The sequence below is a fragment of the Chlamydotis macqueenii genome, chromosome 5 (assembly GCF_036417535.1).
Source record: "Chlamydotis macqueenii isolate bChlMac1 chromosome 5, bChlMac1.mat, whole genome shotgun sequence".
Classification (NCBI taxonomy): domain Eukaryota; kingdom Metazoa; phylum Chordata; class Aves; order Otidiformes; family Otididae; genus Chlamydotis; species Chlamydotis macqueenii.
In genome coordinates this window covers 4125492-4149126 of record NC_141560.1, presented here as the reverse complement: position 1 = coordinate 4149126, position 23635 = coordinate 4125492, and the positions used below count along the sequence as shown (strand labels likewise).

At 40.8% G+C, this 23635-nt stretch overlaps 1 protein-coding gene across 1 annotated transcript in view; it reads left to right on the top strand.

The window, feature by feature from the left end:
* The window catches only part of WDHD1 (WD repeat and HMG-box DNA binding protein 1), a 30114-nt gene extending 12902 nt beyond the window's left edge, over positions 1–17212 (top strand). The window contains exons 10-26 of the mRNA XM_086748689.1: positions 1076–1211; positions 1374–1572; positions 1755–1942; positions 2522–2706; positions 3843–4084; positions 4532–4669; positions 5347–5503; positions 8107–8221; positions 9625–9756; positions 10109–10326; positions 12152–12282; positions 12725–12781; positions 13441–13484; positions 13643–13801; positions 14191–14324; positions 15498–15633; positions 16161–17212. Coding sequence (XP_086604815.1) covers positions 1076–1211; positions 1374–1572; positions 1755–1942; positions 2522–2706; positions 3843–4084; positions 4532–4669; positions 5347–5503; positions 8107–8221; positions 9625–9756; positions 10109–10326; positions 12152–12282; positions 12725–12781; positions 13441–13484; positions 13643–13801; positions 14191–14324; positions 15498–15633; positions 16161–16361 — 2572 coding nt within the window. The 3' untranslated portion in view covers positions 16362–17212. The remainder of the gene's footprint in view (positions 1–1075; positions 1212–1373; positions 1573–1754; positions 1943–2521; positions 2707–3842; positions 4085–4531; positions 4670–5346; positions 5504–8106; positions 8222–9624; positions 9757–10108; positions 10327–12151; positions 12283–12724; positions 12782–13440; positions 13485–13642; positions 13802–14190; positions 14325–15497; positions 15634–16160) is intronic.
* Positions 17213–23635: the final 6423 nt, after the last annotated feature.

Below are 23635 nucleotides of genomic sequence, written 5' to 3'. Positions count from 1 at the left end.
CGCTAGTGCTGGAGCTCATGTGCTGAAGGGAATTCAGGGGCTGCCACGTCATTTCTGTGCTTCCACAATAATATAACTCTTGGTGGCAGGTAGAAATGTGGCATTGTTTTGCCTTTTCCCCACCATATCCCTTGTGAATTATGTTGTGATTCATGTGATGTGCTGTTTTCCTTTTTGCATAGCTAGAAGGATCTGGAAACATTTCCTTCTTAGAACAGGGACATGAATGTGGATTTTGTTCAAATTCCACAGTCTAGTTTTCTGTGTGCAAATATCTTGTATTACTTTTTAACCTAATAATTGACTAAAGGATAATTTTGATGGAAACAGATTTTCTTTACATCCCAAATCCCAAGATCATTGGCACTAAGATGTATTTTCTAAAGAGAGAGGGAAATACAGATACATCAATCAGTCATCCTCACCTGTAGGCAAAAAAAAAGGACAAACTGACAAATTGCACTTTATCTTGGTTGGTTAAAGCATCTCTTTTAAAAAAAAAAAAAAAAAAAAAAGGTGAGGGGGAAGGTATGATTAAGTGAGGTAGAGAAGAAGAGAAGGGATGATTTATCTGTCTGAATATTTTGGGTAAGAAATACGATTGTTACCATAACGCCTATGTTAAGAATTAAAGACAGATTATGGAAATAATTAATGGGAGAATTTTTGGTGAGAATAAAGGGTTGAAAAAATAGAGGATTAATTCATCAGTTTGGTACAAGAGGAACAACTGAATGTTCTTTTTATAACTGGATGGTTGTGGAGTGTATGAATGCTGGGGAATTACTTTGTCTTTTCGACATATATCAGGAAGCTGTTGTTTTAAGAATATGATTCTGTTTGATTTTTAAAGCCTAAATGATTTTCTCCACGGACAAGGAAGACCTGCTGTTTTTTTTTTTTTTATAGTAGCTGTTTACGGTAAAGGTAACCTATTAATTATTTCATTTTGTGCAGCATCACTGTAACATCACTTTGTAATTCTAGTGAATATTATAACTTTTTACAATAACTCATGGGGAGATTTCTGCCCTGAGAAACTCACTGAAAATCAATTTTTAAAAATTCTTTTTAGGATGAAGCATGAGAAAAATTACTCAATTTGCGGACTGGCATGGCACCCCAAATATAGGCAAATTGCTTATACAGATACTGAAGGGAATCTGGGGCTGTTGGAAAATATCGGTGATGGAAAGAAACCAAATGACAAGGTGATTGATACCACTTGTTTCTTAAATTAACATGATTATTTAGGTTGCCAAATTATATTGAACATTCTATATTATGTGTTGAAAGTTCCTCTTATGTGTTAATTCATGCTTTGAATTCCATGTCCAAAAGAAGTTTTGTGATAATTGTTAACCTGGTTTTAGGTTGCCAGTACAGCGACAAAAGACTACAATGATCTCTTTGACGGAGAAGACGATGACTATTTAAGTGGAGATATGATTGAGCCACAGTCTTCCCCAAAGGCTGGAGCTAATGAAGATGATGGTGATGATGATGACCTTATGCCAACTTCAGGCCATCTGAGAAGGGCAATAATGGATGATGATGATGATAACTCACTAGGTACAGAATTTTCCAGAGCTCTTTAGTGCTGTTGTTGGGACGATCTCTTAGCATCCTCTACTCGGATATATTCTGCCTTTTTTTTTTTTTTTTTCCTGAGAAATCTTGACTTTAAAAAAATTTTTACCTATATTCTATCATAATAATATGTGTAAGATGTAAATTTTTTTTTAAACTTCTAGACATTGGGATGATAAAAGCTAATTCCAATCTTCTTGAAAAGGAAGATGATGATGATAATACTGGTGGCTTTCCAGCTTTACCACCATCGTCTATACAACGGCCTTTCTATGATGGGCCAATGCCAACCCCCAAGCAAAAGCCTTTCCAGTCTGGCTCCACTCCTGTACACCTCATGCATCGTTTCATGGTAAATCTTGCTGCTGTGTTGTTATGTTGCTTTGGTAATATTGTCCAGTTCTTGCTGTGTCTTAATCTAATCTTTTCCAATTTTTCTTTTCTTTTCTTTTAAATAATGATGCTAAATCGTGGAAAGTAGCTTTGTGTTAATGCAAAGATTACATAATGTTATGCTTTATATTCCGATTGCTTTTGGTGTCGAAATAAACACTTGGCTTTAGGACAAAAGCAAGCTATAAAGCTTGTACCTGTACTATTGAATTCTAGCAAATCTTTTTTTTTTTAATTATTTTTTAGCCAGAACATGTGGATATTCTTGTGCTGTTAAGACTTGTATGTTAATAGTCCACTAATTCTTTCTAAATGCAATTTCTCCACACTTAATTTTGTAAGGAAAAAGATGCCTAAGCAATGAGGATGGAGCTAGTTTCTGCCTAATTCAACTGTTCTGCAAACTACAAGTCCTGACTGCACAAGTCTTCAGTCTTCTTCCAGCCTCCACCTACTGTTGTTTTAGATGAGAAAGTTACAGCAGGCTGGTTTAGGGCAGTCAGCAGGCTTGATTTTCTTGGGGGGTTTCTTTTAACAGGTATGGAATTCTGTTGGTATCATTCGCTGTTACAATGATGAGCAAGATAATGCCATAGATATAGAATTCCATGATACCTCCGTACATCATGCAACACACCTGCCAAACTCTCTGAATCACACCATGGCTGACCTCTCAACTGAAGCTGTTTTACTAGCCTGCGAGAGTACAGAGGAACTTGCAAGGTAAGTCATGGCCTTGCTCTGCAGAACCCAGAGCATGGAGTTACACTTAGCTGGTTTCAAATATTTTGGCTTTTAATTTCAGCTTCTATCACTTTCTGAGATTTTGGCTTTTGATCATGCTTTTTATTTATGGAACTACTTTCGAGAAGGATTTTCACACCCACCCACTTGAAGACTTCAAGAATATTGGAAGATGTATTTTTGTTTCCTGAGGATTTATTTTAAATCCCTTTTTCAAATATATATATACTGGAAACTTCATGCATTGCTAGCTCAAAGGAAATTATAAACAGGAGCAATAGTTTTTCAGTCTGCTCAGATCAAAGATAAATCATAAGGGCTCTGCTATTTCTTTTCACACTGTTGCTAAGGAGACACGTTTGGAGATATCCAAAGAATTACAAGTGTGAAGAACACAAGTTTATGAAAACCATAGAAAGATGTAAGCAGCTGGGCCAGCTAGACTCTGCTCTTGCATTTAAGAACAACAGCAACAATATTTTATTGCTGGTTTCTGTGGAAATATCTTGAAGAAAGAACTTTCTTATTTTAACACATACAGCGTTGTGATAAGTTGAAAAATATGCGTTACCTTTAAAAGTATTACCTGTAGGTATTGGTTGTCTGACTCTGAAAATTACAATTTTTTTTCTCAGTGGAAGTGGGTAATCTATCAAAAGCCGTGTTGTTTGTGGATTGGTCACGGGCAGTTTTCAGTTATTAAGATGGCGGAACTGAAGGTCCTAATTTTTTTTTTTTTTTCCTCTCTTCGAAAGACAGCATTATGTGCTATTATTACATAATATGACAGAGTTGCAACAAGGGCTGATATTCAGGGGTACCCAGCCCCTTCAGTTCTTATGAATTAAGGAGGACACTGACCTTTTTCCATCTAAAAAATCTCTCCTCAGACCTCTAAGCTGTCTCTGCTTCAGGCTTTAGAGGCTCTAAATCTGCAGTGCTGGACGTGGAGCTGGCTTTTCAGCTCTTGAATAATAAGAGATGCAAAATGACCACTTGTAGTTCCTTTCTACGACCATCATAGATTCTAGGTCTCTGATAAAAACGTAATTGTCAGATACTGTCTTTTTCTTTACGTTGAGATATTTGACTGTTGTTCTTTGTCTCTGCTTTAGCAAGCTCCACTGCATTCACTTTAGCTCGTGGGATGCGAACAAGGAGTGGACAGTCGATATGCCGAAGGATGAGGACATTGAGGCCGTCTGTCTAGGTCAAGGCTGGGCTGCCTGTGCCACTAGTGCCTTGCTAGTGCGTGTGTTTACAGTTGGAGGAGTTCAGAAGGAGATCTTCAGTCTCCCAGGTCCAGTGGTGTCCATGGCAGGACATGGAGAGCAGTTGATGATTATTTATCACAGAGGTAGTTTTCTCCTTTCTGTCTTTTTTGAACTGGGGTTATGTTTTTAATCCTCATCTGTTACTGGCACCAAACACTGGTTAATTTTTATGTAATCACCAGAAGTATTTTACTTATTGTCCTCCTTCTTTTCTTCTTGGTGATGCTTTTACTGTCACAACCCACAGATCTTTGACACCTGGCAGCAAAGCCAACATTTTATACTGGGATGTCTAGATTAACCTTTAGGGAAGGGGAGAATTTTAGAACAGTGACATTACTATGAGAAATTAAGGACATAGTTATTATGCATGCTTTGTATGTCCAAAATGATAAATAGTTGCTTGTCTGACTGGTATTCATGGATAACCCTGCATTAGCACTAGGTTTTGATTCAAAACTTAAATTTAACAAAGAGAGAAAACAATTGTTTTGTTTTCTTAACATAGTCATTGAACAATTTCTTCCTAGCTACTGGGTTTGATGGGAACCAGTGCCTTGGAGTACAGCTGATGGAGCTAGGAAAAAAGAAAAAGCAAATTTTGCACGGAGACCCTCTTTCTCTTACAAAGAAATCCTATTTGGTGTGGGTTGGATTCTCCGCAGAAGGTATGAAATGCCTGCATGAGTGACGCTGAAAAATCTTGACACTATTGGGGGAATTTTAGAGGAGAGTTTGGCTAATTGATGCCCTTTTAGTAATGGTGATCTTGGGACTTAGACTTTTTTTTCCAATCTCCTAAATGCTAAACAAAATTCTGTTTTTCTGTTCTTTCAATATATTTATCAGAAGTCTTTAATATATTGCCACTACGAATAGAGTACACTTGAATGTTATCAGAACTTGTTTTCTTGATTGGCTGCCCTCCTCAGCAAAAAGAAATAAACTGCTTTAGTACACCGTAATAAGCATGTTCAACTATCAGCAAAAGCTCCCTGCAAAAAGTTGGAAGCTTGAGAGGAGTTTTTATGATAGCCAGGAAAAGTAATTGTAAAATAGCAAATTTGCTTTGGGAATCTACCCAAATAGTACGAATTTAATTGCTTCATGAAATGTTTTAAATTTGATCCTGAGTCAATGAACTGGCAGTACTGTTGACTGTCAGAAGGTGGTGCATCTTTCTAAGGAAACTGATTTTTCCCAGCTAGGTTGTACTGTTTGGGTGAGAGGATCTCGTATATGAGATACAAAAAATGGCTTTTCCCAGCAGTATCCAGCAGTTCAAACTTATTAGCGTTGTAATTAGTTGCCTGTCAGAATAATTGTTTTCATTTGTATCAAACAGGTACCCCGTGTTACGTGGATTCTGAGGGAATTGTGCGGATGTTGAACCGAGGACTTGGGAATACTTGGATTCCAGTGTGTAACACGAGAGAGCATTGCAAAGGAAAATCTGATCATTACTGGGTAGTTGGCATCCATGAAAATCCCCAGCAGCTCAGGTCAGATATTTCACAAGGAAATGCTTTCTTTGTCTTGGTTTTAATTTACTGAGCACTTCTTACTAAGAGAAACTGAAAACAACTTTTACTAAAACGGGGGTAGAAAATATGCAGAGTAAAGGTCTGGTTAATAAATGTAATTCTGCATAGATGCTTCGTTACTAAATTGGTTTTGAATAAACTCATTAGGGTTTTATCATTTGTAACTGACTAATTGTAGCTGTTTGCCTTGGCATGTGCACTTTATTATGAAATCACACATCTCCGGTGTGTGACAGACACATTCGTAAGACTGCTTGTTGCTAGAGAAAGCTACTAAAAAGGTTGCTGTTAGGAATCTGCTTCTGCTATTGAGGGTTTTTGGGGGTTTGGTTTCTTGTTTTTGTTTTTTTGCTTAACTGTGTTTCCCCCTTTTGTCCCTTTGAGAAGAATCCAATCCTGTAACTAATCTACATCATTAATTATAGACAAATTAGAACTGTATGTTATTAGATGAATATTTAAACTGTGGCCACGAAGAACAATTTTGTATGTAAAATTGCTCAAACATTTAGACGAGAATTAGCCATTACTTTATAAAAATGCTAGTGGTAATGTCTAAATAACTCTATTTCTCTATATTGCAACAAGCATACTAGACTTTTATTTACTAAGTTTTGTTTGTAGTCCTCCTTTATTCAGTAATCTACGTCCTTTTCCTACCAGAGCAGAATCATCACCTCACGTGTTTTTTCTGAAATTTAGGCTTTTTTACTTTGCTAGTCGTGCACAATTGTAGAGGTTAGTGGGAAACTAAATTCAATTAAAATTTATGTGACATTCTTTGTAATCCTCTGGTTTTTGTAACAAGAGAATGATTTGCTATCACTAGTAAGCATCAATTCACTGTCTGTTTCTTCCTCCAAATCTTTAAGTAGTGTTGGCCTCCAGAAAATGCACCAAAAATGTGCAGGACACATCACATTGATGGGATGGTCAACTGTGAGTCTGTCATCATGAATTTTTTTTCCTTCTACTCCAACAAAGAGAGTGCTGCTCTCTGACTTGCAAAGAACATTTTATTCAAAGCCAGTAGCGTATTAAAGATAAGGGGGGAGGGTTGTTGTAGAAACACCATATGCCTTAATTAACACAGATAGCCAGAACACTAATGCTTCCTGCTCTTTTTTTTTTTTTTTTTCCCTAGTATCTGAAACACTAAGGTTATAAAACCAGACATTTTTGTCAATGCAGCATTGGTGCTGCTGGAAATACACCTCTTTCCCAATCCATGTTTTGCTTAAGTGGTTGCTAGCAGAAAGTACTAGTTTAAATACAATGAAACAATAAGGGTCCTGGCAATCGCAGGCACAAATCCAGGCTGGGCGGAGAATGGATGGAGAGCAGCCCTGAGGAGAGGCACTTGGGCGTGCTGGTGGGCAAGAAGCTCAACATGAGCTGGCAATGTGCCTTTGTGGCCCAGAAACAAACGGCATCCTGGGCTGCATCCCCAGCAGCGTGGGCAGCAGGTCGAGGGAGGGGATTCTGCCCCTCTGCTCCGCTCTGGTGAGACCCCACCTGGAGTACTGTGTCCAGTTCTGCAGCCCCCAACATCAGAAGGACGTGGAGCTGTTGGAGAGGGTCCAGAGGAGGCCACAAAGATGCTCAGAGGGCTGGAGCAGCTCTGCTGTGAGGCCAGGCTGAGAGAGCTGGGGCTGTTCAGCCTGGAGAAGAGGAGGCTCCGGGGAGACCTGATAGCAGCCTTCCAGTAGCTAAAGGGGGCTACAGGAAAGATGGGGAGAAACTCTTCAGCAGGGCCTGTTGTGATAGGACAAGGGGTAATGGTTTTGAAATAAAGGGAGGTAGATTTAGATTAGATATTAGGAAAAAAATTTTTACACTGAGGGTTGTAGAGCACTGGAACAGGTTGCCCAGAGAGGTGGTGGATGCCCCATCCCTGGAAACATTCCAGGCCAGGTTGGCCGGGGCTCTGAGCAACCTGATCCGGTTGGAGATGTCCCTGCTCCTTGCAGGGGGGTTGGGCTGGATGGGCTTTAACTGTCCCCTCCCACCCAAACCATTCTGTGATTCTATGTTTCTATAATAAGCCTATGCTTTTAGTATATGCTTATATGTCTCGCCCCCTTTCTCTTCCCCCCAGCCCCGCCCCATGCGTGTCTGAACACAGAGCCCTCCTCATGAAGTCCAAACCCCCTCATCAAAATAAATGGTAGAGGTGCCTGCTTGTGCTCCAGTGGCCTTCAGTTGTTCAGTACTTTCTGATTTTAATAAATTACATCTATGTTTTGTAATAGCTGTTAAATTGTGTATGGTGTGAGATAGAGATCTGTGTCTGTTATGTGCCACGTTTGGAGTTTCTGGTGTGAACAGTATGTGCTTTTCTGGTTTTAAAATCTTTTTTTTTTTTTGGTCGCAATGTAAAAATAACCCTTTATAATGGAACCTTACATATTGCTATGTTTAAGTCAGTAATTTAGTTGCTACTTTTTAAAGAAGAAATCCTCTTAAAGTATCTTGCTTCTTAGGAGGCATGATTTAGATGTAGAACAACTGGTGACTGTAGGTGATGAGGATTGTCTGTGTTTTTTGTTTCCCTTGCACAGGTGTATTCCTTGTAAAGGAGCACGATTCCCTCCTACGCTCCCACGGCCTGCTGTAGCGATATTATCTTTTAAACTTCCTTACTGTCAAGTTACAACAGAAAAGGGCCAGATGGAGGTAAGGGGTGGTGTTGAGTCCACAGCTCATGCCTCAGATGTCCCCATAGTAGGGGTTATACAAGATTCCTGTTAATCATCTCTACTGCGAAAGAGGGTGGTACACACTCTGAGTGAGACGTGTGGCTGAGGAGGTTATTTGGGCTCAATGTTTTGTGTAGCTCTTCCAATTTGGTTTGGTTCACAACTGGTTCTAGAAGAATAGGAAACAAAGCCGTTAGAGCTGATGCCGGGTTGTATTTACACATAATCTATTTCTGACCAATGAAGTCTCTCTCTTTTTATTTTTCTGTGAGTAGTGATTAATATTCAAGGAACCACATTTTGGGATCCCAATCAAGACTCTCTTGAAAATGCCTAATTTTTAATATTTTAGGCATAACAAAATTTCTGGAAGGTCTTTATTTGAAAGGTAGACAAAGTGCTCTAATTCATATAATCGCTCTGAAAACACGCCTTCAGGCTTGACTTACTTTGTTAAGGTAGAGGCTGGTTGATGCAATATGTACCTGGAGATAACTTGCGGAAGAATACCTGTATTTATTCTTCAGTTTTTTATAGGTTTAAATATTTCAGTCTTGTGGGGTTCAGCTGTAGTGCACAAAATAGAAATGAACGTAAAATTCTAACCTCAACCTTAGAGACAGTTTAATGCTGGTTGAAATCTAATAATAAATAAATAAATTAAATAATAAACCCTTTTTCATTTTTAATTACTTCTCCTTCATTTAGTCAAGCCTCTTTGTTCTTTATTTGATGGGGTATGTATTCCACACACACCCCTAAAATAACAGAAGGGAAATGCTAGGAGCTGTTAATTTAGCTTGAGGGAAATATGTACTTCTGCGTAGGTAAAGCAGTAGATTATTCCAGTACATCTGATGAAAGCATACTGGTTTTGAATAAGTTTATAATTATTTTGTAAGAGAGCTAGCTTGGTCTAATAGCCGTAGTATGAACAAAAAGAGTTCTATTTGCTGTTTACCAGTCTCACAGATTATGATTACTCCTACAGTTACTGAGTTATTCTGGAATACTTCCAATTTGCTGTGAGGCAGAAGTTATAAGATAAAATAATCAGCTTGTTCTAGAATTGTCTGTCCTGGGAGCGTACTGGTGAACATGTAGATCTCCTCCTGCTGAAAGCCTGTAATATAAATGGAATTTAACATATATGGTGACTGCTTGGGTCAGTTTGGATACAGATGGTTCTTAGTGTGGTCTATTTTTTTTCCCCAGTACGCACTGACTTTTAAAGAGAATAGTCTACCCCTCACCCCCATTATAAGACGAAAGGAACATTTAAGTATAAGTTGATGAAATATGCTGTAGATTGTTAGGCATTAAGATGTGGGCTGGTTTTTCTCCTCAGACCTCCAGCACACATCTTCCTTCCTTTTTCAGGAACAGTACTGGCGTTCTGTTGTATTTCACAACCATGTGGATTACTTATCGAAAAATGGCTATGAGCTTGATGAAAGTGCTAAAAACCGCTCCGTGAAAGAACAGCAAGAGCTTCTAATGAAGCTGTTTGCCGTAAGTACAAATAAATAAAAAATAGAAAGAATCCCTGAGACTTTATTTTGAGTAGATGGCATTTGATGTAAATTTTGATGTGATCCTTCTTAGAAGTCTGGCTAGTGACTGGCAATCCAGCTCGTTCACAGACTACATTTCGAGGTGAGCTGCAGTTAATACTGTTATTGCTTATCAGTATGAAGGGTGAGAGAAAGAAGAAGAAAAAAAAGAGTTTTTCTTTGCCATGCAGCTCATGATTGTTGGTGTTTTGTCCTTATTCATTCCACCAAAACCACAATAGAGGTCCTAGAGTCTTGAGAGAGCTGTGTAACTGTGAAGTGTGTAACTCTCAAGGCTTCTTTTCTTTCAGCTTTCTTGTAAACTGGAGCGTGAATTTCGTTGTGTGGAACTTGCTGACCTCATGACACAAAACGTTGCGAGTTTAGCTATCAAGTACGCTTCTCGCTCTCGAAGACTAAATTTAGCTCAACGGCTTAGTGAAATGGCTGTAGAAAAAGCAAGTGAATTGGCAACAGCACCGGAAGATGAAGAGGAGGAAGAGGATTTCCGAAAGCATTTGAGTGCTGGGTAATGCAAATTTCTGTGATAAAAAACCCTGGGAACATTTTTTACTGATCTGTTAACGCTTTGGTACTGTTGATGCACTTTTGCTATTTTGGACCATGGTTTGCAATGTATTTGTTAGGAATTTTGTGCTGCTCTACTCATAAATTGTACATAGAAAATGGTACGTTGTTATTGCTATTGTTATTGCTCCACTCCTTGCTTGCTGTATGTCTGTGTACAACAGCTTCAGAGGCAAAGCAGACTCAATACCAAGTTGCTCTGATTAGAATTTTTTCTTTTTCTTTCTTTCCCCTCCTTCCCCTAGCTTGTGCTGGTTTGGTTACTTGACTCCAACCTGTTTTTCTCTTTGTCTCAGTCTCTGTATCTCACTTCATTCCACACTTATCTTAAAATCCTTCTATCTTGCTCCAGCCCTCCCCTCTTTCAGTATCCCATCTCAGTGTATCCTATTTAGTTTTATTCCCTGCTAATTAATCCCAGCTCTTCAAAGCTATGGAAATACTACAGGATTACTTAGCATTTTTTTTCCCCTATGTCTGTGCTGTCTACCTTTCCTCTCCTACCTGCATCTGCTTTGTAAGGCATGATGAGGCAAAAGAAATGTGTGGAGTTTTGGTTTTTGTTTGTTTGGTGGTTTTTTTGTTGTTGTTTGTGGGGTTTTTTGTTGTTGTGTGGGGGTTTTTTGTTTTTTTTTTTTTTCTGTTTGGTTTGTTTTGGGGTTTTTTTTTTTTTGTTTGTTTTTTTTTCAAATATAGACTGTACAGAAGAGCTGTGTTCTGTACCTCTGGACAGTACAGCTGTAAGTAGTTGCTAACCACCATTGTGATAGTGTAGAAAAAATGTCATGACCTTTTGTCAGAAGCAATGTCTTCCTTTAGCAATTTTATGTATGAAATTTGGAACTTATTTAAGCAAGAGGAAGTGATAAGCCCCTGAACTTATCCGTAGCCTTTCCCTTATTCTTCTGTGTGGAACTGCACGTTTAACACTCCTTTCTAAATGCTCTGCCTTGTTCTTCTGGATCGTGAATTGAAGCTGTCCTCCCATGTCTGTGACTTCAGCCACTCTGGGGGTTAAAATTCATTACAAACATGATATTGTTCTTAGTGCCAGGTTAATCTAATACTGACATTCTGGCTGAAAGAAATGAACCTTTAGTTTATGTATACACAGGTTTCAGTAATCAGCAAGATCAGGAGGAAAAGGCAAGAACTGTACATTACTACTATTAGGAATTTAGAGAATAATCAGAATAAACATTAAAACTTGCTGCCTACGCTTCAGACTGAAAATGTGCATCCATGTTACTACCTGTGTGTGTATTCATGTATGTAGAAAAGTAATCTGGTGTTCTGTATGGTATTGGAGATATACGTGTTTAAATTGAGATTGTGGGGGATGTTTTGTTTGCGTTTATGTTTGTGGCAGAGTGTTCTGCAACAACAGCAATGTTGTTGTGTGCTCTGAAGGTGGCAAAAGGTTGCAGTTTCTGTTTGGGCGCCTGCCCTTGTGTGTGTGGAGCTGTTTGAAGCGCTTTTAGCCGAGCGTGAATTGCAGGCAGTTTCGTAGCCGTGTGTGGTCTTTCTTAAAACTGCGTGAGTACCACTTCAGGTGACTGCACTTCATGTTCCAAGGTGCACTGAAGCGGTTAATGAATCTTTATTTTATTTTTAGTAATCAGCACAGTTTAATCAGAGGTATAATGCAAATAAATGCCAAATGTTATTGTTCTTATTTCCTAAATTAGCTAAGTAAGTTCATTGTTCCAGTTTTCCTTCTGAAAGCGGTGACCGCTTCCTTTCTGAAGAGTTCTCCTTCCATTTAGTTACAGCAACTCTGCCACCGAGTGGAGTCGGCTGCCAGTCAGAAATGTTCAGCAGGACCAAGAGATGGAAGATGCTGAGGAAGCTGATGCCTATGAGGAAGCAGAAGAAACACCAGAAGTGCATAAACAAAGTAAGAAAAAAAAAATTCTCTGAATAGGCTGCAAGTTATCTACATTTATCTTTGATAGACTTAAGGAATTCGAGAACATTCCCAGAGTTTTTGTCTGATACTATTTCTAGTGGACCGGGTCACCTTGTGAAACAGTTCCTTTGAGTTTCAGCTCAAATCTTGCAGAACTTTACTTGGCAGGCAAGAGGTTTGCTGGGCACATTTTAAAGAGTAAGTTTTAAGGTTGAGGGAATAAGTGTACAACTCTTCATGTTAAATCTAGGTAAAGATAACAGATGGTTTTGTAAAAGCATATGTACAATTTGAAAGTGAGAATCATGCTTTAAAATATAGATTGCTTTACTATGACTTGCGTGTCTGTTTGGGGTTTTGTTTTTTTTTAACGTGTTGTGCTATTACATTTTATTACACTTAAATATGTACCCCTTCCTTTGTTCTGAAGGGCCAAATCCTTTCTCCAAAGGTGTCACTTCAGCAGAGGTGACTACTCCGAAGTCTGGTGAGTAAATCTCCATTTATTCCAGGATGAGAACTTAGTCATACTTCACAATTTCTGCTCCTGTTTTTATCCTCTGTTCTCCCATTACTACTAGAATTTAGTGCGTAACAGTGTTGTCAAGTGATAACTTGCACTGATTGTTCTCACTTTTTTAAGAGGTTCCCTTTCCTGTTGATGTCTTCATTACCTAATGATGTTCCATAACGCTGTGCTGATAGTCTTGGCTGTGCCAAATGCTGAATCAATTGTCTGCCTGGCTATGTCATGAACGCGTTTTTTGGGACAGGGGAAAAATGAGCACAACGATCAATTGATGTGTTTTACCAATCACAGGCACATTTGTTGGTTGCACTTGCAAGGCAAAGTTAGTAACCCTGCCCCTGCTGTGAGTCTGAGCAGGCAGGGACAGAATGTGACCTCTTGCTGCTTCTTGCTTCTTCCCTCCTGCTAATCCTCTAGCAAGAATAATAGTGGAAACGGATTTGGGAGTGGAGGAAGTACTGGGTGTGTTGGTCCTGTGTGGCATTTCTGATGACTAATAATAGCTGAGGATCTATAGTACAACCTTCATGGGGTTCTTAAAGTATCTTTATCTGACTGCTTTCAAGCCTGGTGGTACACACACATTTTTACATTATTTTTTCTTTCCTATTAAATAGTTGTAATTGCATCAAGCAGCCAAGGACGAGTGAATCCCTTTAAGGTAAGAATTTTGCAGCTGGCTTGATTGCGGTGTTCTGAAAATCACAACAGATTATTATATCTAAAGTTTACAGTGTAACTGTGACAGATATCTTGGAGGGACAGAGGAGGGGAATGTGACAGAAAATCAATACAATGTCTATTTATTTGTTTTGTTAGGTGTCATCTAACAAAAAGGACCCAGTGGTTCCCTCAGCAAATGTTCTGGATACTTTGAGCAAATACTCAAAGAAAACATCTTTGTCTAGCAATCGAGCTGTAAACAAGCAGAACCCTCCAGTTATAAAGCCTCTGATTCCCAAACCCAAGTCCAAGCAGGTAACCTTTCTTGTCTTTTTATGTTGTTTCAGTGAGCAAAGAAGAGTAAATTGAATTTTACCAGCTTTTATCAAGTATGAAACCCCATTGATTGAGTAAAGCATCTTAGATAGCAAAGTTAATTTAAGCATACTGTGGAAAATATAAAAGCATATAAAACAGAAAAAAAGAAATCAGTTGTAGAAATTGCATTCTGCACTGAATCTTGTCCTTTTATTTTAAATAGTATTAAATAAGCATCTACTGTGCTGAAATTGGATGGCTAAGATGCTATATTAATGCAAGTGATTATGTCTTTAGGACAGGCTTGGGTTTTGTTAGCCTATATGATATGTATTGTATTGTGAGGTGTTCCTACTTTTTTTTTTTTTTAAACTCTATTTCTGTAGGCTTTAGCAGCCTCCTTCTTCCAGCCTCGTACACCTAACTCTAGTCAAAAAACAGTGGAAGAAAGAGAAGAAAAAGCAGGAAATGAGTCCCATGAAGTCAAAGTCACTGCACAGGAGAACACTGAAAACAGAAGGTGGGTGGACACTTTCATCTCAATGCCATATTCTAATTTTGATAGAATAGCAAGTCCAAAACCTGTTTTGTTTCTGAAGATGTTGAGCTGTCTAAAGTAGCATAACATCAAGATTAAAGCGGTAGTTCACAAGTTGACACATCTGAGTAAACTGCTACTTACACTATGGATATTATCAAACAAACTTGCCCAAAGCACATCGGTTGGATTCCCAAATTGCCACACTATCATCACAGCGAAGAACAGAGAAAGACATTCTGTTCAGTAGGTCTTTCCCAGTGTCCATGGCAGTGTTATTCAAAGGAGAAGTTGTGCATCGGCCTGAGACAAATATGTGTGTGACAGCATAATAAATGAACAATGCAAAATGTAATTTTGGGGGTCAAAGCAATGGTTTTTGCCTTGTTACTACTTATGCATCTTGTAATGACCTTTGAATGATAAATGAAACCATGCTGCTGTGCCGGTTCCAAGTATAGGAAATACTTAAACATCTCTAGAAAATCTCAGAGTAGGTCTGAAAGCTGAGGGGTTTATGTCAAAGTGTAAAAGCTTTATTTTATTGTGATTTTTAAAAAAGAAAACAAACAAAAAACTTATATCACCTAAAGAGTACATTTCTTCCTAGCTAAGACTCCAATCTATCTTGTTCCTCTGGAGCAGGTGTATTTTCTAACAATCCCAGTCCTCATGAAACTTGCATTATTATAATCATGTTTCATTCAGACTTCAATTAACTGAGGAAGATGAAGGTAATTATTATTCATTTGGACTAGCATTCTTTTCATTAACCTTTACAGATAATGTTCTAAAACAAATGGCAAGGGGAACTGTGAAAAGGATTAGCTGAAACCTGCTAATATATGTGCTGTATTTTTAGGTTGATGGGACCCTGTCAGAAAGGAAGAGAAACATTATGCTTTGTCATTCTAAAACTGAAATGTTAATCTCCATATATATGGAGATTTAATAAAAATGCTTGCCTTAGTCTTGCTTTGTCAGCATGTTCTTTAAGCTTACTGCAACAGGAGAAAACAAACTGCTGACTACATGGATATCTTCTCTTTCAAGAACAAAAAAGTCCAGTTAGGTGTTGTTTAGATATGTTTTTTTGGGGGATATGTTTTTTTCTGTAACTTTCTTAAACAGACAATTTTTCTGTACTTGTTTTAGACCAAAGACAGGGTTCCAGATGTGGCTAGAAGAGAACAGAGCAAACATTTTGACAGATAATCCCGATCTGGATGAAGCAGAAATAATAAAAGAAGGTATGAGCCGATTTAGAATGCTGTCGTCGGAAGAAAGAATGGTAAGAAAACATTCTGGGTTATAAATTTTTTTTCTTTTCAATTCCACTGTTCTCCATCTTCATGGACTTTTGGATTGAGCTGTGATATACAACATATACTTTATGAAAATATAAAGTGTCTTGAATAATAATTAAAAGCAGAAAGCACCTTTTTTTGAAGTGAGAGATATGTAATCAATGAAGAAGCAACAAAAGAGAAGGGAAGGAGTTAAAAGTGACAGAGCTAAGAAGCTTAATTCACTGGAGCTTAAATTTGTTCAAAGGCCTTTTGGGTTTCTTAATTGTCCAGAAAGATAATTAAGAGCTTCAATTTCATATACAGGCTCAAATGCAGTATAGTTTTGAAGGAGGATGCTATTACAAAAATGGAAAATGAGGAAATTGTTCCTAACTTCATCCTTATTAGTTCTTAATGGGAATTGTTTCAGTGCTTGCTTATCATCAGAGAAGGAAGGTATATAAGATGAAGTGGTGCATTTTGTGGCCTAATGTGTAGTTTTCTGTTTAATGATGTACTTTCTTCAAAGGTGTGGACTGAGAAAGCAAAAGGAGGATCAGTTAATGATTTAACAGAAGATAAAAAGCGAAAGCGTCCCGCAGCTGATGAAGATGAAGCAAAAAAGAATCAGGAGCAAAAATTGGAGGACTCGAATTTATCCAAAAAACCAAAGCCTTTAGATCAATCTACAAACGTCAGATTGTCAGCTTTTGCATTCAAGCAAAGCTAAGTAACGCGATACCTTCTCAGCGTCGTCGTTCTGAAAACATTAGGTAGCTCTGTCTTGAGAATTTTGCTGCTGTGCTCAAAGAGTACTAGCAAAAAGAGTGCCTTGCTCCAAATAGTCTTTTAGAAAGTATTTTATTAACATTTATTGAGGGAAATGTTGAATCTGCTCTCCCGATCTTTTGCAAGTTACTGGTGTAAAGCCTGATAGCAAAACGAATACTGATGGACCTGTTCACTGGAAGCACGGTTCCACGCGGTGTTGCATAGCCACGTGCCTCAATACTTGCCGTATTTGATGCTAAATTCAGATCAGCCGTTCTGGGGAGGATAAACCCTGCACAAAAGCTCTCCTGTGATTTTAGAGAAGCAAGGTAATGGCTTCTACACCATTCCTTCTGCCTGCTGCAAATGCTTGTAAGGGAAAGACACTCAATGAAATAGGAGTGGGGAGGAAGGATAGTTTAATGTGGTGCTGATATTCACCTGCATTTTCAACACCTCTGGTCCTGACAGTGACAGAGAGCAGCCTGGTACGGGCAGGGAGAGAAAACCAGGACAGGAGCTGAATTAGGAAGTTCAGGCATCCAAAAATGAGCCATTCCAGACTCTGCAAATGTACTCTCTCAATCTGTGCCTCAGCAGGGTGCAGAACGTGCTCAGAACTTGAAAATGTGTGTATTGTTTTACGTAATGTTTGTTTTTAAAATAAATTGTTGATGTTTCTTTGTTTAAGGTGGTGATCTCCTTTGCAGCTTTTCTAATTAAAGTAAACAAACTTCTGTCTACAAGTCTTAAGGCAGTTGTATTTACCCTTCTCTGGAGAAAAGGCAGTATGTCTAATAAATGTATTTTAATTAAACTCTAAGTTTGAAACTTTTTTAAAAGATAAGGTAAAATAATTTAGGTTTTTTTTTCCCTGGGTTTGCACATCTTTTCATTGTTTTCTTTTTTTCATTCTTCATTTCTCTTTGTTATTACTGAAAAGGCAAATGACTCTCTTGTTCAGAACGCATTTTTAACATTGAAATATGTAAATCTTCATGTAGGAGGTGTTTTGCTAGACTTTTAAAAGCAATTGTTCTTATGTATTGTTACAGATTTTATTTGTTTATGCTGAGAGTAGACAGCAAGTAATCATTAAAGTAAGTAATAATTTTCAATATTGACATAATGCAATAAATTCAGGAAAGTACTGGCATATTGTAGTGATTTTCTACATTCTTTGGAAAGAAACGATTGTGTCAGAGACCAGAATTTGTTTTTAGGCAGTAAAGCATATTTCCAAGTTTGGAGAAAAATAGAATTGCCCTGGTAAGGAAAACATCCTGATAGAAAAATCACTATGAGCTTGGTGAACTGTGTAATGTTTTCTTTCTGCTAGACTGGGCTGTTCTGATGATGACTTGAGCATCTTGACCGTGGTGCAGCGAGATGGGCTGGGTGTGGACGGATGGCCTTTCTTTCATCTAAGTCCATGTAATCCGTATTCAAGTGGAGCTGCCTGCCAGGTGCCCTTTCTGCAGGCCAAATAGGAGAAGTCAAGTCACCCTCCGCAGTAAGTAAGCGAGCTTTTTGAGTGACTCCCCAGGGCTTCTATATGAAGCCGTGCAGGCTGTGCTTTGCTTCAGACTGCAGGCACAAATCCAGGACGGTTCCTGTTCTACAACAGGGGCTGGTAGGCAGCCACTGCTGCAAACAGCTGATCCCACAAAGCGTCCAAAGTCCTTTTGGCTCCTGTAGGAGGGAGGAAATGCCCAAAGTAAACTTCCATGAGAGTTTTCTGAGCGCTGGATTTTTGCAGTCATGTAGCTGAACAAATTTGCAAAAGGTCTGTTTTAAGGGAGGCTCCTGGATTTAGTGAATGGTTTCACGGAAATCACTGGGGACATGAGGCACCATCCTGCATGTCCCTGGTTCCCATTTGCTTTTCTCCTGGCTTAATTTTTGCTGTATAATGCTTGCGGGTTTCACCAGACCCAATGTCCGCAGCGGTGGGGTCACAATCTGGATCTCACTGCTACCCCCACCGTTTGTTAGAGGTGGCAAAACTGTTTCCAACATCAGATTTGAAATTTTGCACTGGGGCTGCGTGGCTGTGATGGTGATTGCAGCAGTGATTTTTAATTATGAAACAGTTGCTGCTGTCCACAGCAATAAAATAAAGAGCCAACAGGGGCTATGGAAATCATGGAAGCGAGTACCATCATCTCCCAGTTAAGCTGCTGTTACGTTTCTTTGATGAAAGATGGGTTTTGCTCTATTACACAGCTCTGGGCAGAGCTGCAAATACCCCTCCATCACCTGGAGCCTTCCAGGGAGCTGCGCTAAGCCAGCCGGAACGAGTCACACTCATCCAGCAAAAGCACCGGCAGGACAGTGCTAAGTATAACTTTCAATTCAGGTGGAAAAGAAATGCCAAGCCAAAAATGAACAGAAAACGTGGAATGGATTTTCAAGTGAAAACAGTTTAAATCTCGACTAGCTGTTTTTCTTTAAAAATTATTCCCAAAGAATTTTGTAGAATTTCACAGAATTCTTCAGAAATGCTTGCTTGTCCTGAATTTGCCAGCTTTCCAATGGAGAACCAGGTATTTTAGAAAAGCCAACCTGGAAACTGTGTCAAAAAACCTGCCTGATGTTGATTGTTCCTACAGCACTCAGAAAACCAGAGAGGGAGGATTGCACTGCTGATCTTTGGGTCGGATTTGAAAGGCTCCATCCATTGACCCACTGGCAGGGCTCTGCTGTGACCGTGCTCTTCGTGTTGCTGTGCTGAAAAGTTTTGCTGCGTCTAAACCCAACCCCGACTGCCCTACCTGATTATTGGCATTCCTCTTCCAATCTTGGGAACAAAAAGCGCCTTCTCTTCCTCACTCTCTGCGTCTGAGTCTGTCATCCTCTTCCATTTCATTGCGTCATTTGACTATAAAAAAAATCCCTTTCTCACACACTTTTCCTGAAGAAGGAAGTCATGTTAAAGTAGCATATGAAAACTGATAGCAGATGATGGAGTCTGGAAAAGAGAATATTGCTGAATATTTGTGCGTGTGGCATTTTGTTCGGTTACCTCTGTTGCTCGATATCTAACCCAGAGCCACGTCTTGCTGGAAGGAAAAAAAGTGGCTTGGCTTTTGCTTTTTTCACCTAAAGGAAAGTTCCCATGGCTTGTTTGGCATTTGCATTCCGTGATTAGAAAATTAATAACTGTTGGTTATAACTTCTCCCTTTGTTGCTGCAGGAGTGAGCAATGCCATCAGACTCAAAGATTTGCTTTACAAACTCCATGTAAGTTGCCTTCTTGGATGTAGCGCTCTGTCACTGGCCTCTGTGGTTGTCCCCAGCTCTGCCAGTGCCCGCAGCCGGGGCAGCTTGGTTACTCCAGCTGGGAGAGTTTCTTACCTTGTAGGCAGTAAAAGAAAGTTGATACCTGTGAGGAATGGTTTTGGGGTGAGAAAGTGAAGAAAGCTCATCCAGCTTGGATGCTTGTGGTGGAGCTGAGCAAAGGAGACCCTGTGTTTGGACAAGCTGTCTCCTCTCAAACCTCTCACCATGAAACACACCTCAGCTTCTTTCCATAACTGTGACGGTCGTGGAGCGACTCGACTTGGTGGTCCCGGCTGGCTAGTCCAAGGAGAAGACAACAGCGGTGAGAACCGAGAAGGTCAGGTGTCTCATGCAATAAAGCCCTTTGATGCAGAACAGCAGACCTGGCTGCTTCTCTCTCCTCCTGGCTGATGTGCTAAGTGTGCTTGGCTGAATGCTGCCGTATAAATTTAACAGTAATTCATTTGCTTAAAGGCAGGCAAAACACGAATGCCTGGCCACGCTGCGAAAACAGCCACTTGATGCTGGGCTCAATTGGACATGAATGGGAGAGGAAATTCGCAGGAATATTTTCAAGCCGTGCGTTGCCAGGGAACGATCCGGTCTACAAATCACATTATCAATCTTGGGGTAGCAATGGTGAGAAGTAATCGAGGAGAGCGATGCGGGGACACGGCTGCTATTCCCGTCTGCGCGGTATGTGAATCAAAAGCCGCCTTTGGTTTGGGAATGGGCTGGAGTGACCTTGAGATCGCCCTCGCTGATATCTGAGATAGCTCCTGTTGGAAATGGGGTACAGGTCCGTGAGAGCCTGGAGACTTGTGTTATATGGCTGTCTTCGCGTTCTTAAAAGCATAAATATGAATTTACTTCCTACAGCCTGCCTGGGCCATCCCTCTGAAGTTTTCCAAATTTTGGGGACTGAAGGCTGGAAGAGTCCATTGGTGTGAGATCCTCTGTCCTTGCTCTGTGAAGGCACGAAAGGAAAGCTGGGGCAGGGCAAAACTGCCTTTTTTACTTCCAGTTTCAGCTCTAAAATGTGGGACCTCACCAGGAAAGTTTAAAAAGCAGATCGCCTCTGCAGGAGACCCCACAGACCGTGGGGATCCTCTGTCCTTACAGAGCAACAAACCCCTCTGTAAGAAGTCAGTATTTTAGGAGCCTGTAATCAATTTTGCTTGTTATTCCGGGTAATAGAATTAAATTGCTCGTGATTCACTCTTTAAACTGACGCACCGTGATTCCAGGGGCTGATAAATCCCAGGCATGGGAAGGATGGCAGTACGCTGCGAGGTTGCCATCCGTCGCCGCCATGGGCACAGCTGTTATTTGAGGATCACGTTTGGGTCACGATCTGGCTTGATGGTAATAGCAGGATCGATCTGCATTGCTGTTTTTCCTGCTTGAGCTGTTAATGATACGCTGAGTCGATGCAGATAGTTTGAGAAGGTGGAATTTATCATCTCTAACTTGAAGCTCTGAGCTCAATCCCAAACGCTCCCGCTTTATAGTCAGTGGAGGAAAAATAGACGTCTTTTGTGTGTGATTTATCTTTTAGCAGCTGTCAGCGCAGAAATTGCCTTTGAAATACCTTTTAGATGGCTTCATCTGACCCAGTGAAGGCTGCCCAGGGTCTCTTCATCCTTAGCCAGCTTGGTGTGGAGATGTTTCTTTCAACAGCCCGCTCTTCTAACCCTGAGGAGCATCTCATGCGCGCAGGGAACGATGCTCCAGCCCTTCCCCGCCGGCTCCCGCTCAATGCCACCAAAACAGCAAGGAAGCTCGACCGACGAAAACGGGTCGAGGAGCTGGAGCCTGAATACAAACCTGCTTCATCCTGTCCCTGTTCTGTATTTTCCCTGCTTTCGAAGACGAGAGACCTCTCTCTGATGGGCTTTACCATGGACCACACACCTGCGTGCCCCCACCTTGGTGCCCAGCAGCATCCCTTGGCTCTCCCAGGGACCCCCCAGGTACCCTCCAGCAGACGTGCTGGGCTTTCACCCGATCTAAACCTCATTCTAGACTTGCAAATAATTCAAGCTACAGCCTCTGGGCTTTTTGCACTCCCTGTTTTGTTGCTTTTTAAGAATCTCTCAGTTGTCAAACAGCAAAAATAACCCCCAAGCTCTGAGCGAGCGCCGGAAAGAGAAACAGGGCAGATTCCCTCTAGGAAATTCAGAGTGTCTTGTAACGACATTGCAGGATACCATCTGCTGCTCTTCTGTTTATAGCCTCTGTTTTGCTTTTTTTTGGATATAATCAGAAATAGCAAAGAAAAATTTATACATGAGAACTTGGGAAGGCTACATGAGAGTGTAATTAATGAGGAACAATCAATACAATATTATCATAAGACATGTAAAAAAAAAAAAATCTGCTTACCCAGCTCCTGTGGGGTTCTGTTTCAGAGGGAGAGGACTTGGCCGTGGCTGGGAATCGGGCTGTGTCGTAACACGTCCTGACGCGTATCTAAATTACCTGAACCTAATAATTGCGCCTTTGCAAACGCTGTTAGCAGAACTGCTTCGTGCGCAACTTCTGCTCAAATACAGCCTGAAAAAGTAGGTTTCTGCGCATCCACACAGTGCTCGCCCTAGCAAATAAGCTGGCAAGTGCCCTTCTCCCCCAATAAATAGAAGAAAAACTACGACCAACTCCCACAGACCACTCTGAAGTCAGGGGCGACTCCCAAGGGAACTTTTGTTCTTTTCCAAGAAAATAAAGGTAGCAAAGACTGGGGAGTGCCAAGATACTCTGTGGTTTGTAACTCCTAAGAAATGCTACCCAACCCTTTGAACCGTGCCACCTTGGTCTGGGTCCAAAAGAAAGCGGCAGTCGCTCTGCCGAGTCCCGTGGGCGTTTTTTTTCATGTTTTTAAGTAAGGAAACCCATCGAGTTTATACGGAGGGTTTGGACATCCTCAGAGGGTTGCGAAATGATGCAAGGTACCTGGCTGCATCCCGGTGGGTGTCTAGGGAGGGGTGGGGACGGGGTTCAGGGCTTTAAATCCTCTGGTACAGCAGTTTCTGTTCCCGATGGGAGCCCGGGGCAAGAAAACCGCGGTAAAGCCTGGCTGGCTGCAAGCCAACACCGGCCGCTTGATTTCACCTGAGTCATCCTGGCTCTTCTGGTAAAACTGTGATCGGAAACCGAATTACAAATGTAGAGCGCGTTATTGCTGCTGGGGTTTTTTTTGTTTCCTTTTATTATTATTTTTTTTCCTCTTGTCTTGGTTAAATGTAGCTTTTATGCCGGGAGGAGACGGAGGACAGCCAGTGAGTCACGCTCCATGTCCCGTCCCTCTGACGGCTCCTTCCCCTCCTTATCACGCGACAATTTACCATTTCCTAGGCATAAGGTGGGGAGAATTTGTCCCTGCTGCCTCATGGACAGGTCGGGTGTGAAAAGAGAGGGCTTGGCCGTGTCCCTTAGCATCTAAGCTATTTTTTTGGATGGCTATCCAGAAAATATTACCTTGCTCGCAGCTGGGGCGACGAAGCGTGCACCCTGTCCTCAGCTGAACTTTAAGACTCAATTTCTATCTCATAAAATCCCGGAACAGCTTCGGCCGGAGGGGAGATCCCTTCCAAACCGCCCACCCTGATATTTATTCGTTCGGCAGAATTTGAACACGACGTGGGGCTGGGGCAGAAAGGGCTGGCGGCTGCCGCTGGCAAAGACCAGCTGTGCTTTGTCTCCCGCGTTCACCCCAAAAGCGCCTGGAGGATGCAGGGGAGACATCCCACCCAGAGATGCTCGCGGAGACCCCCAAATCTTTGGTCTCGGCCATCAGCGAGGGCGCGTTCCCAGAGCCACAAGTGGGAATACGAAAACGTTGGGGCGTGTGAGCCCTGCAGCTGGAAGGTGTCTGCAGAGCTCGTGGGTTTGGCGGGACTGAAACCCGACTGTCATTAAGCGGCAGGGATGGTCATGAAGGAGGAGAAACCC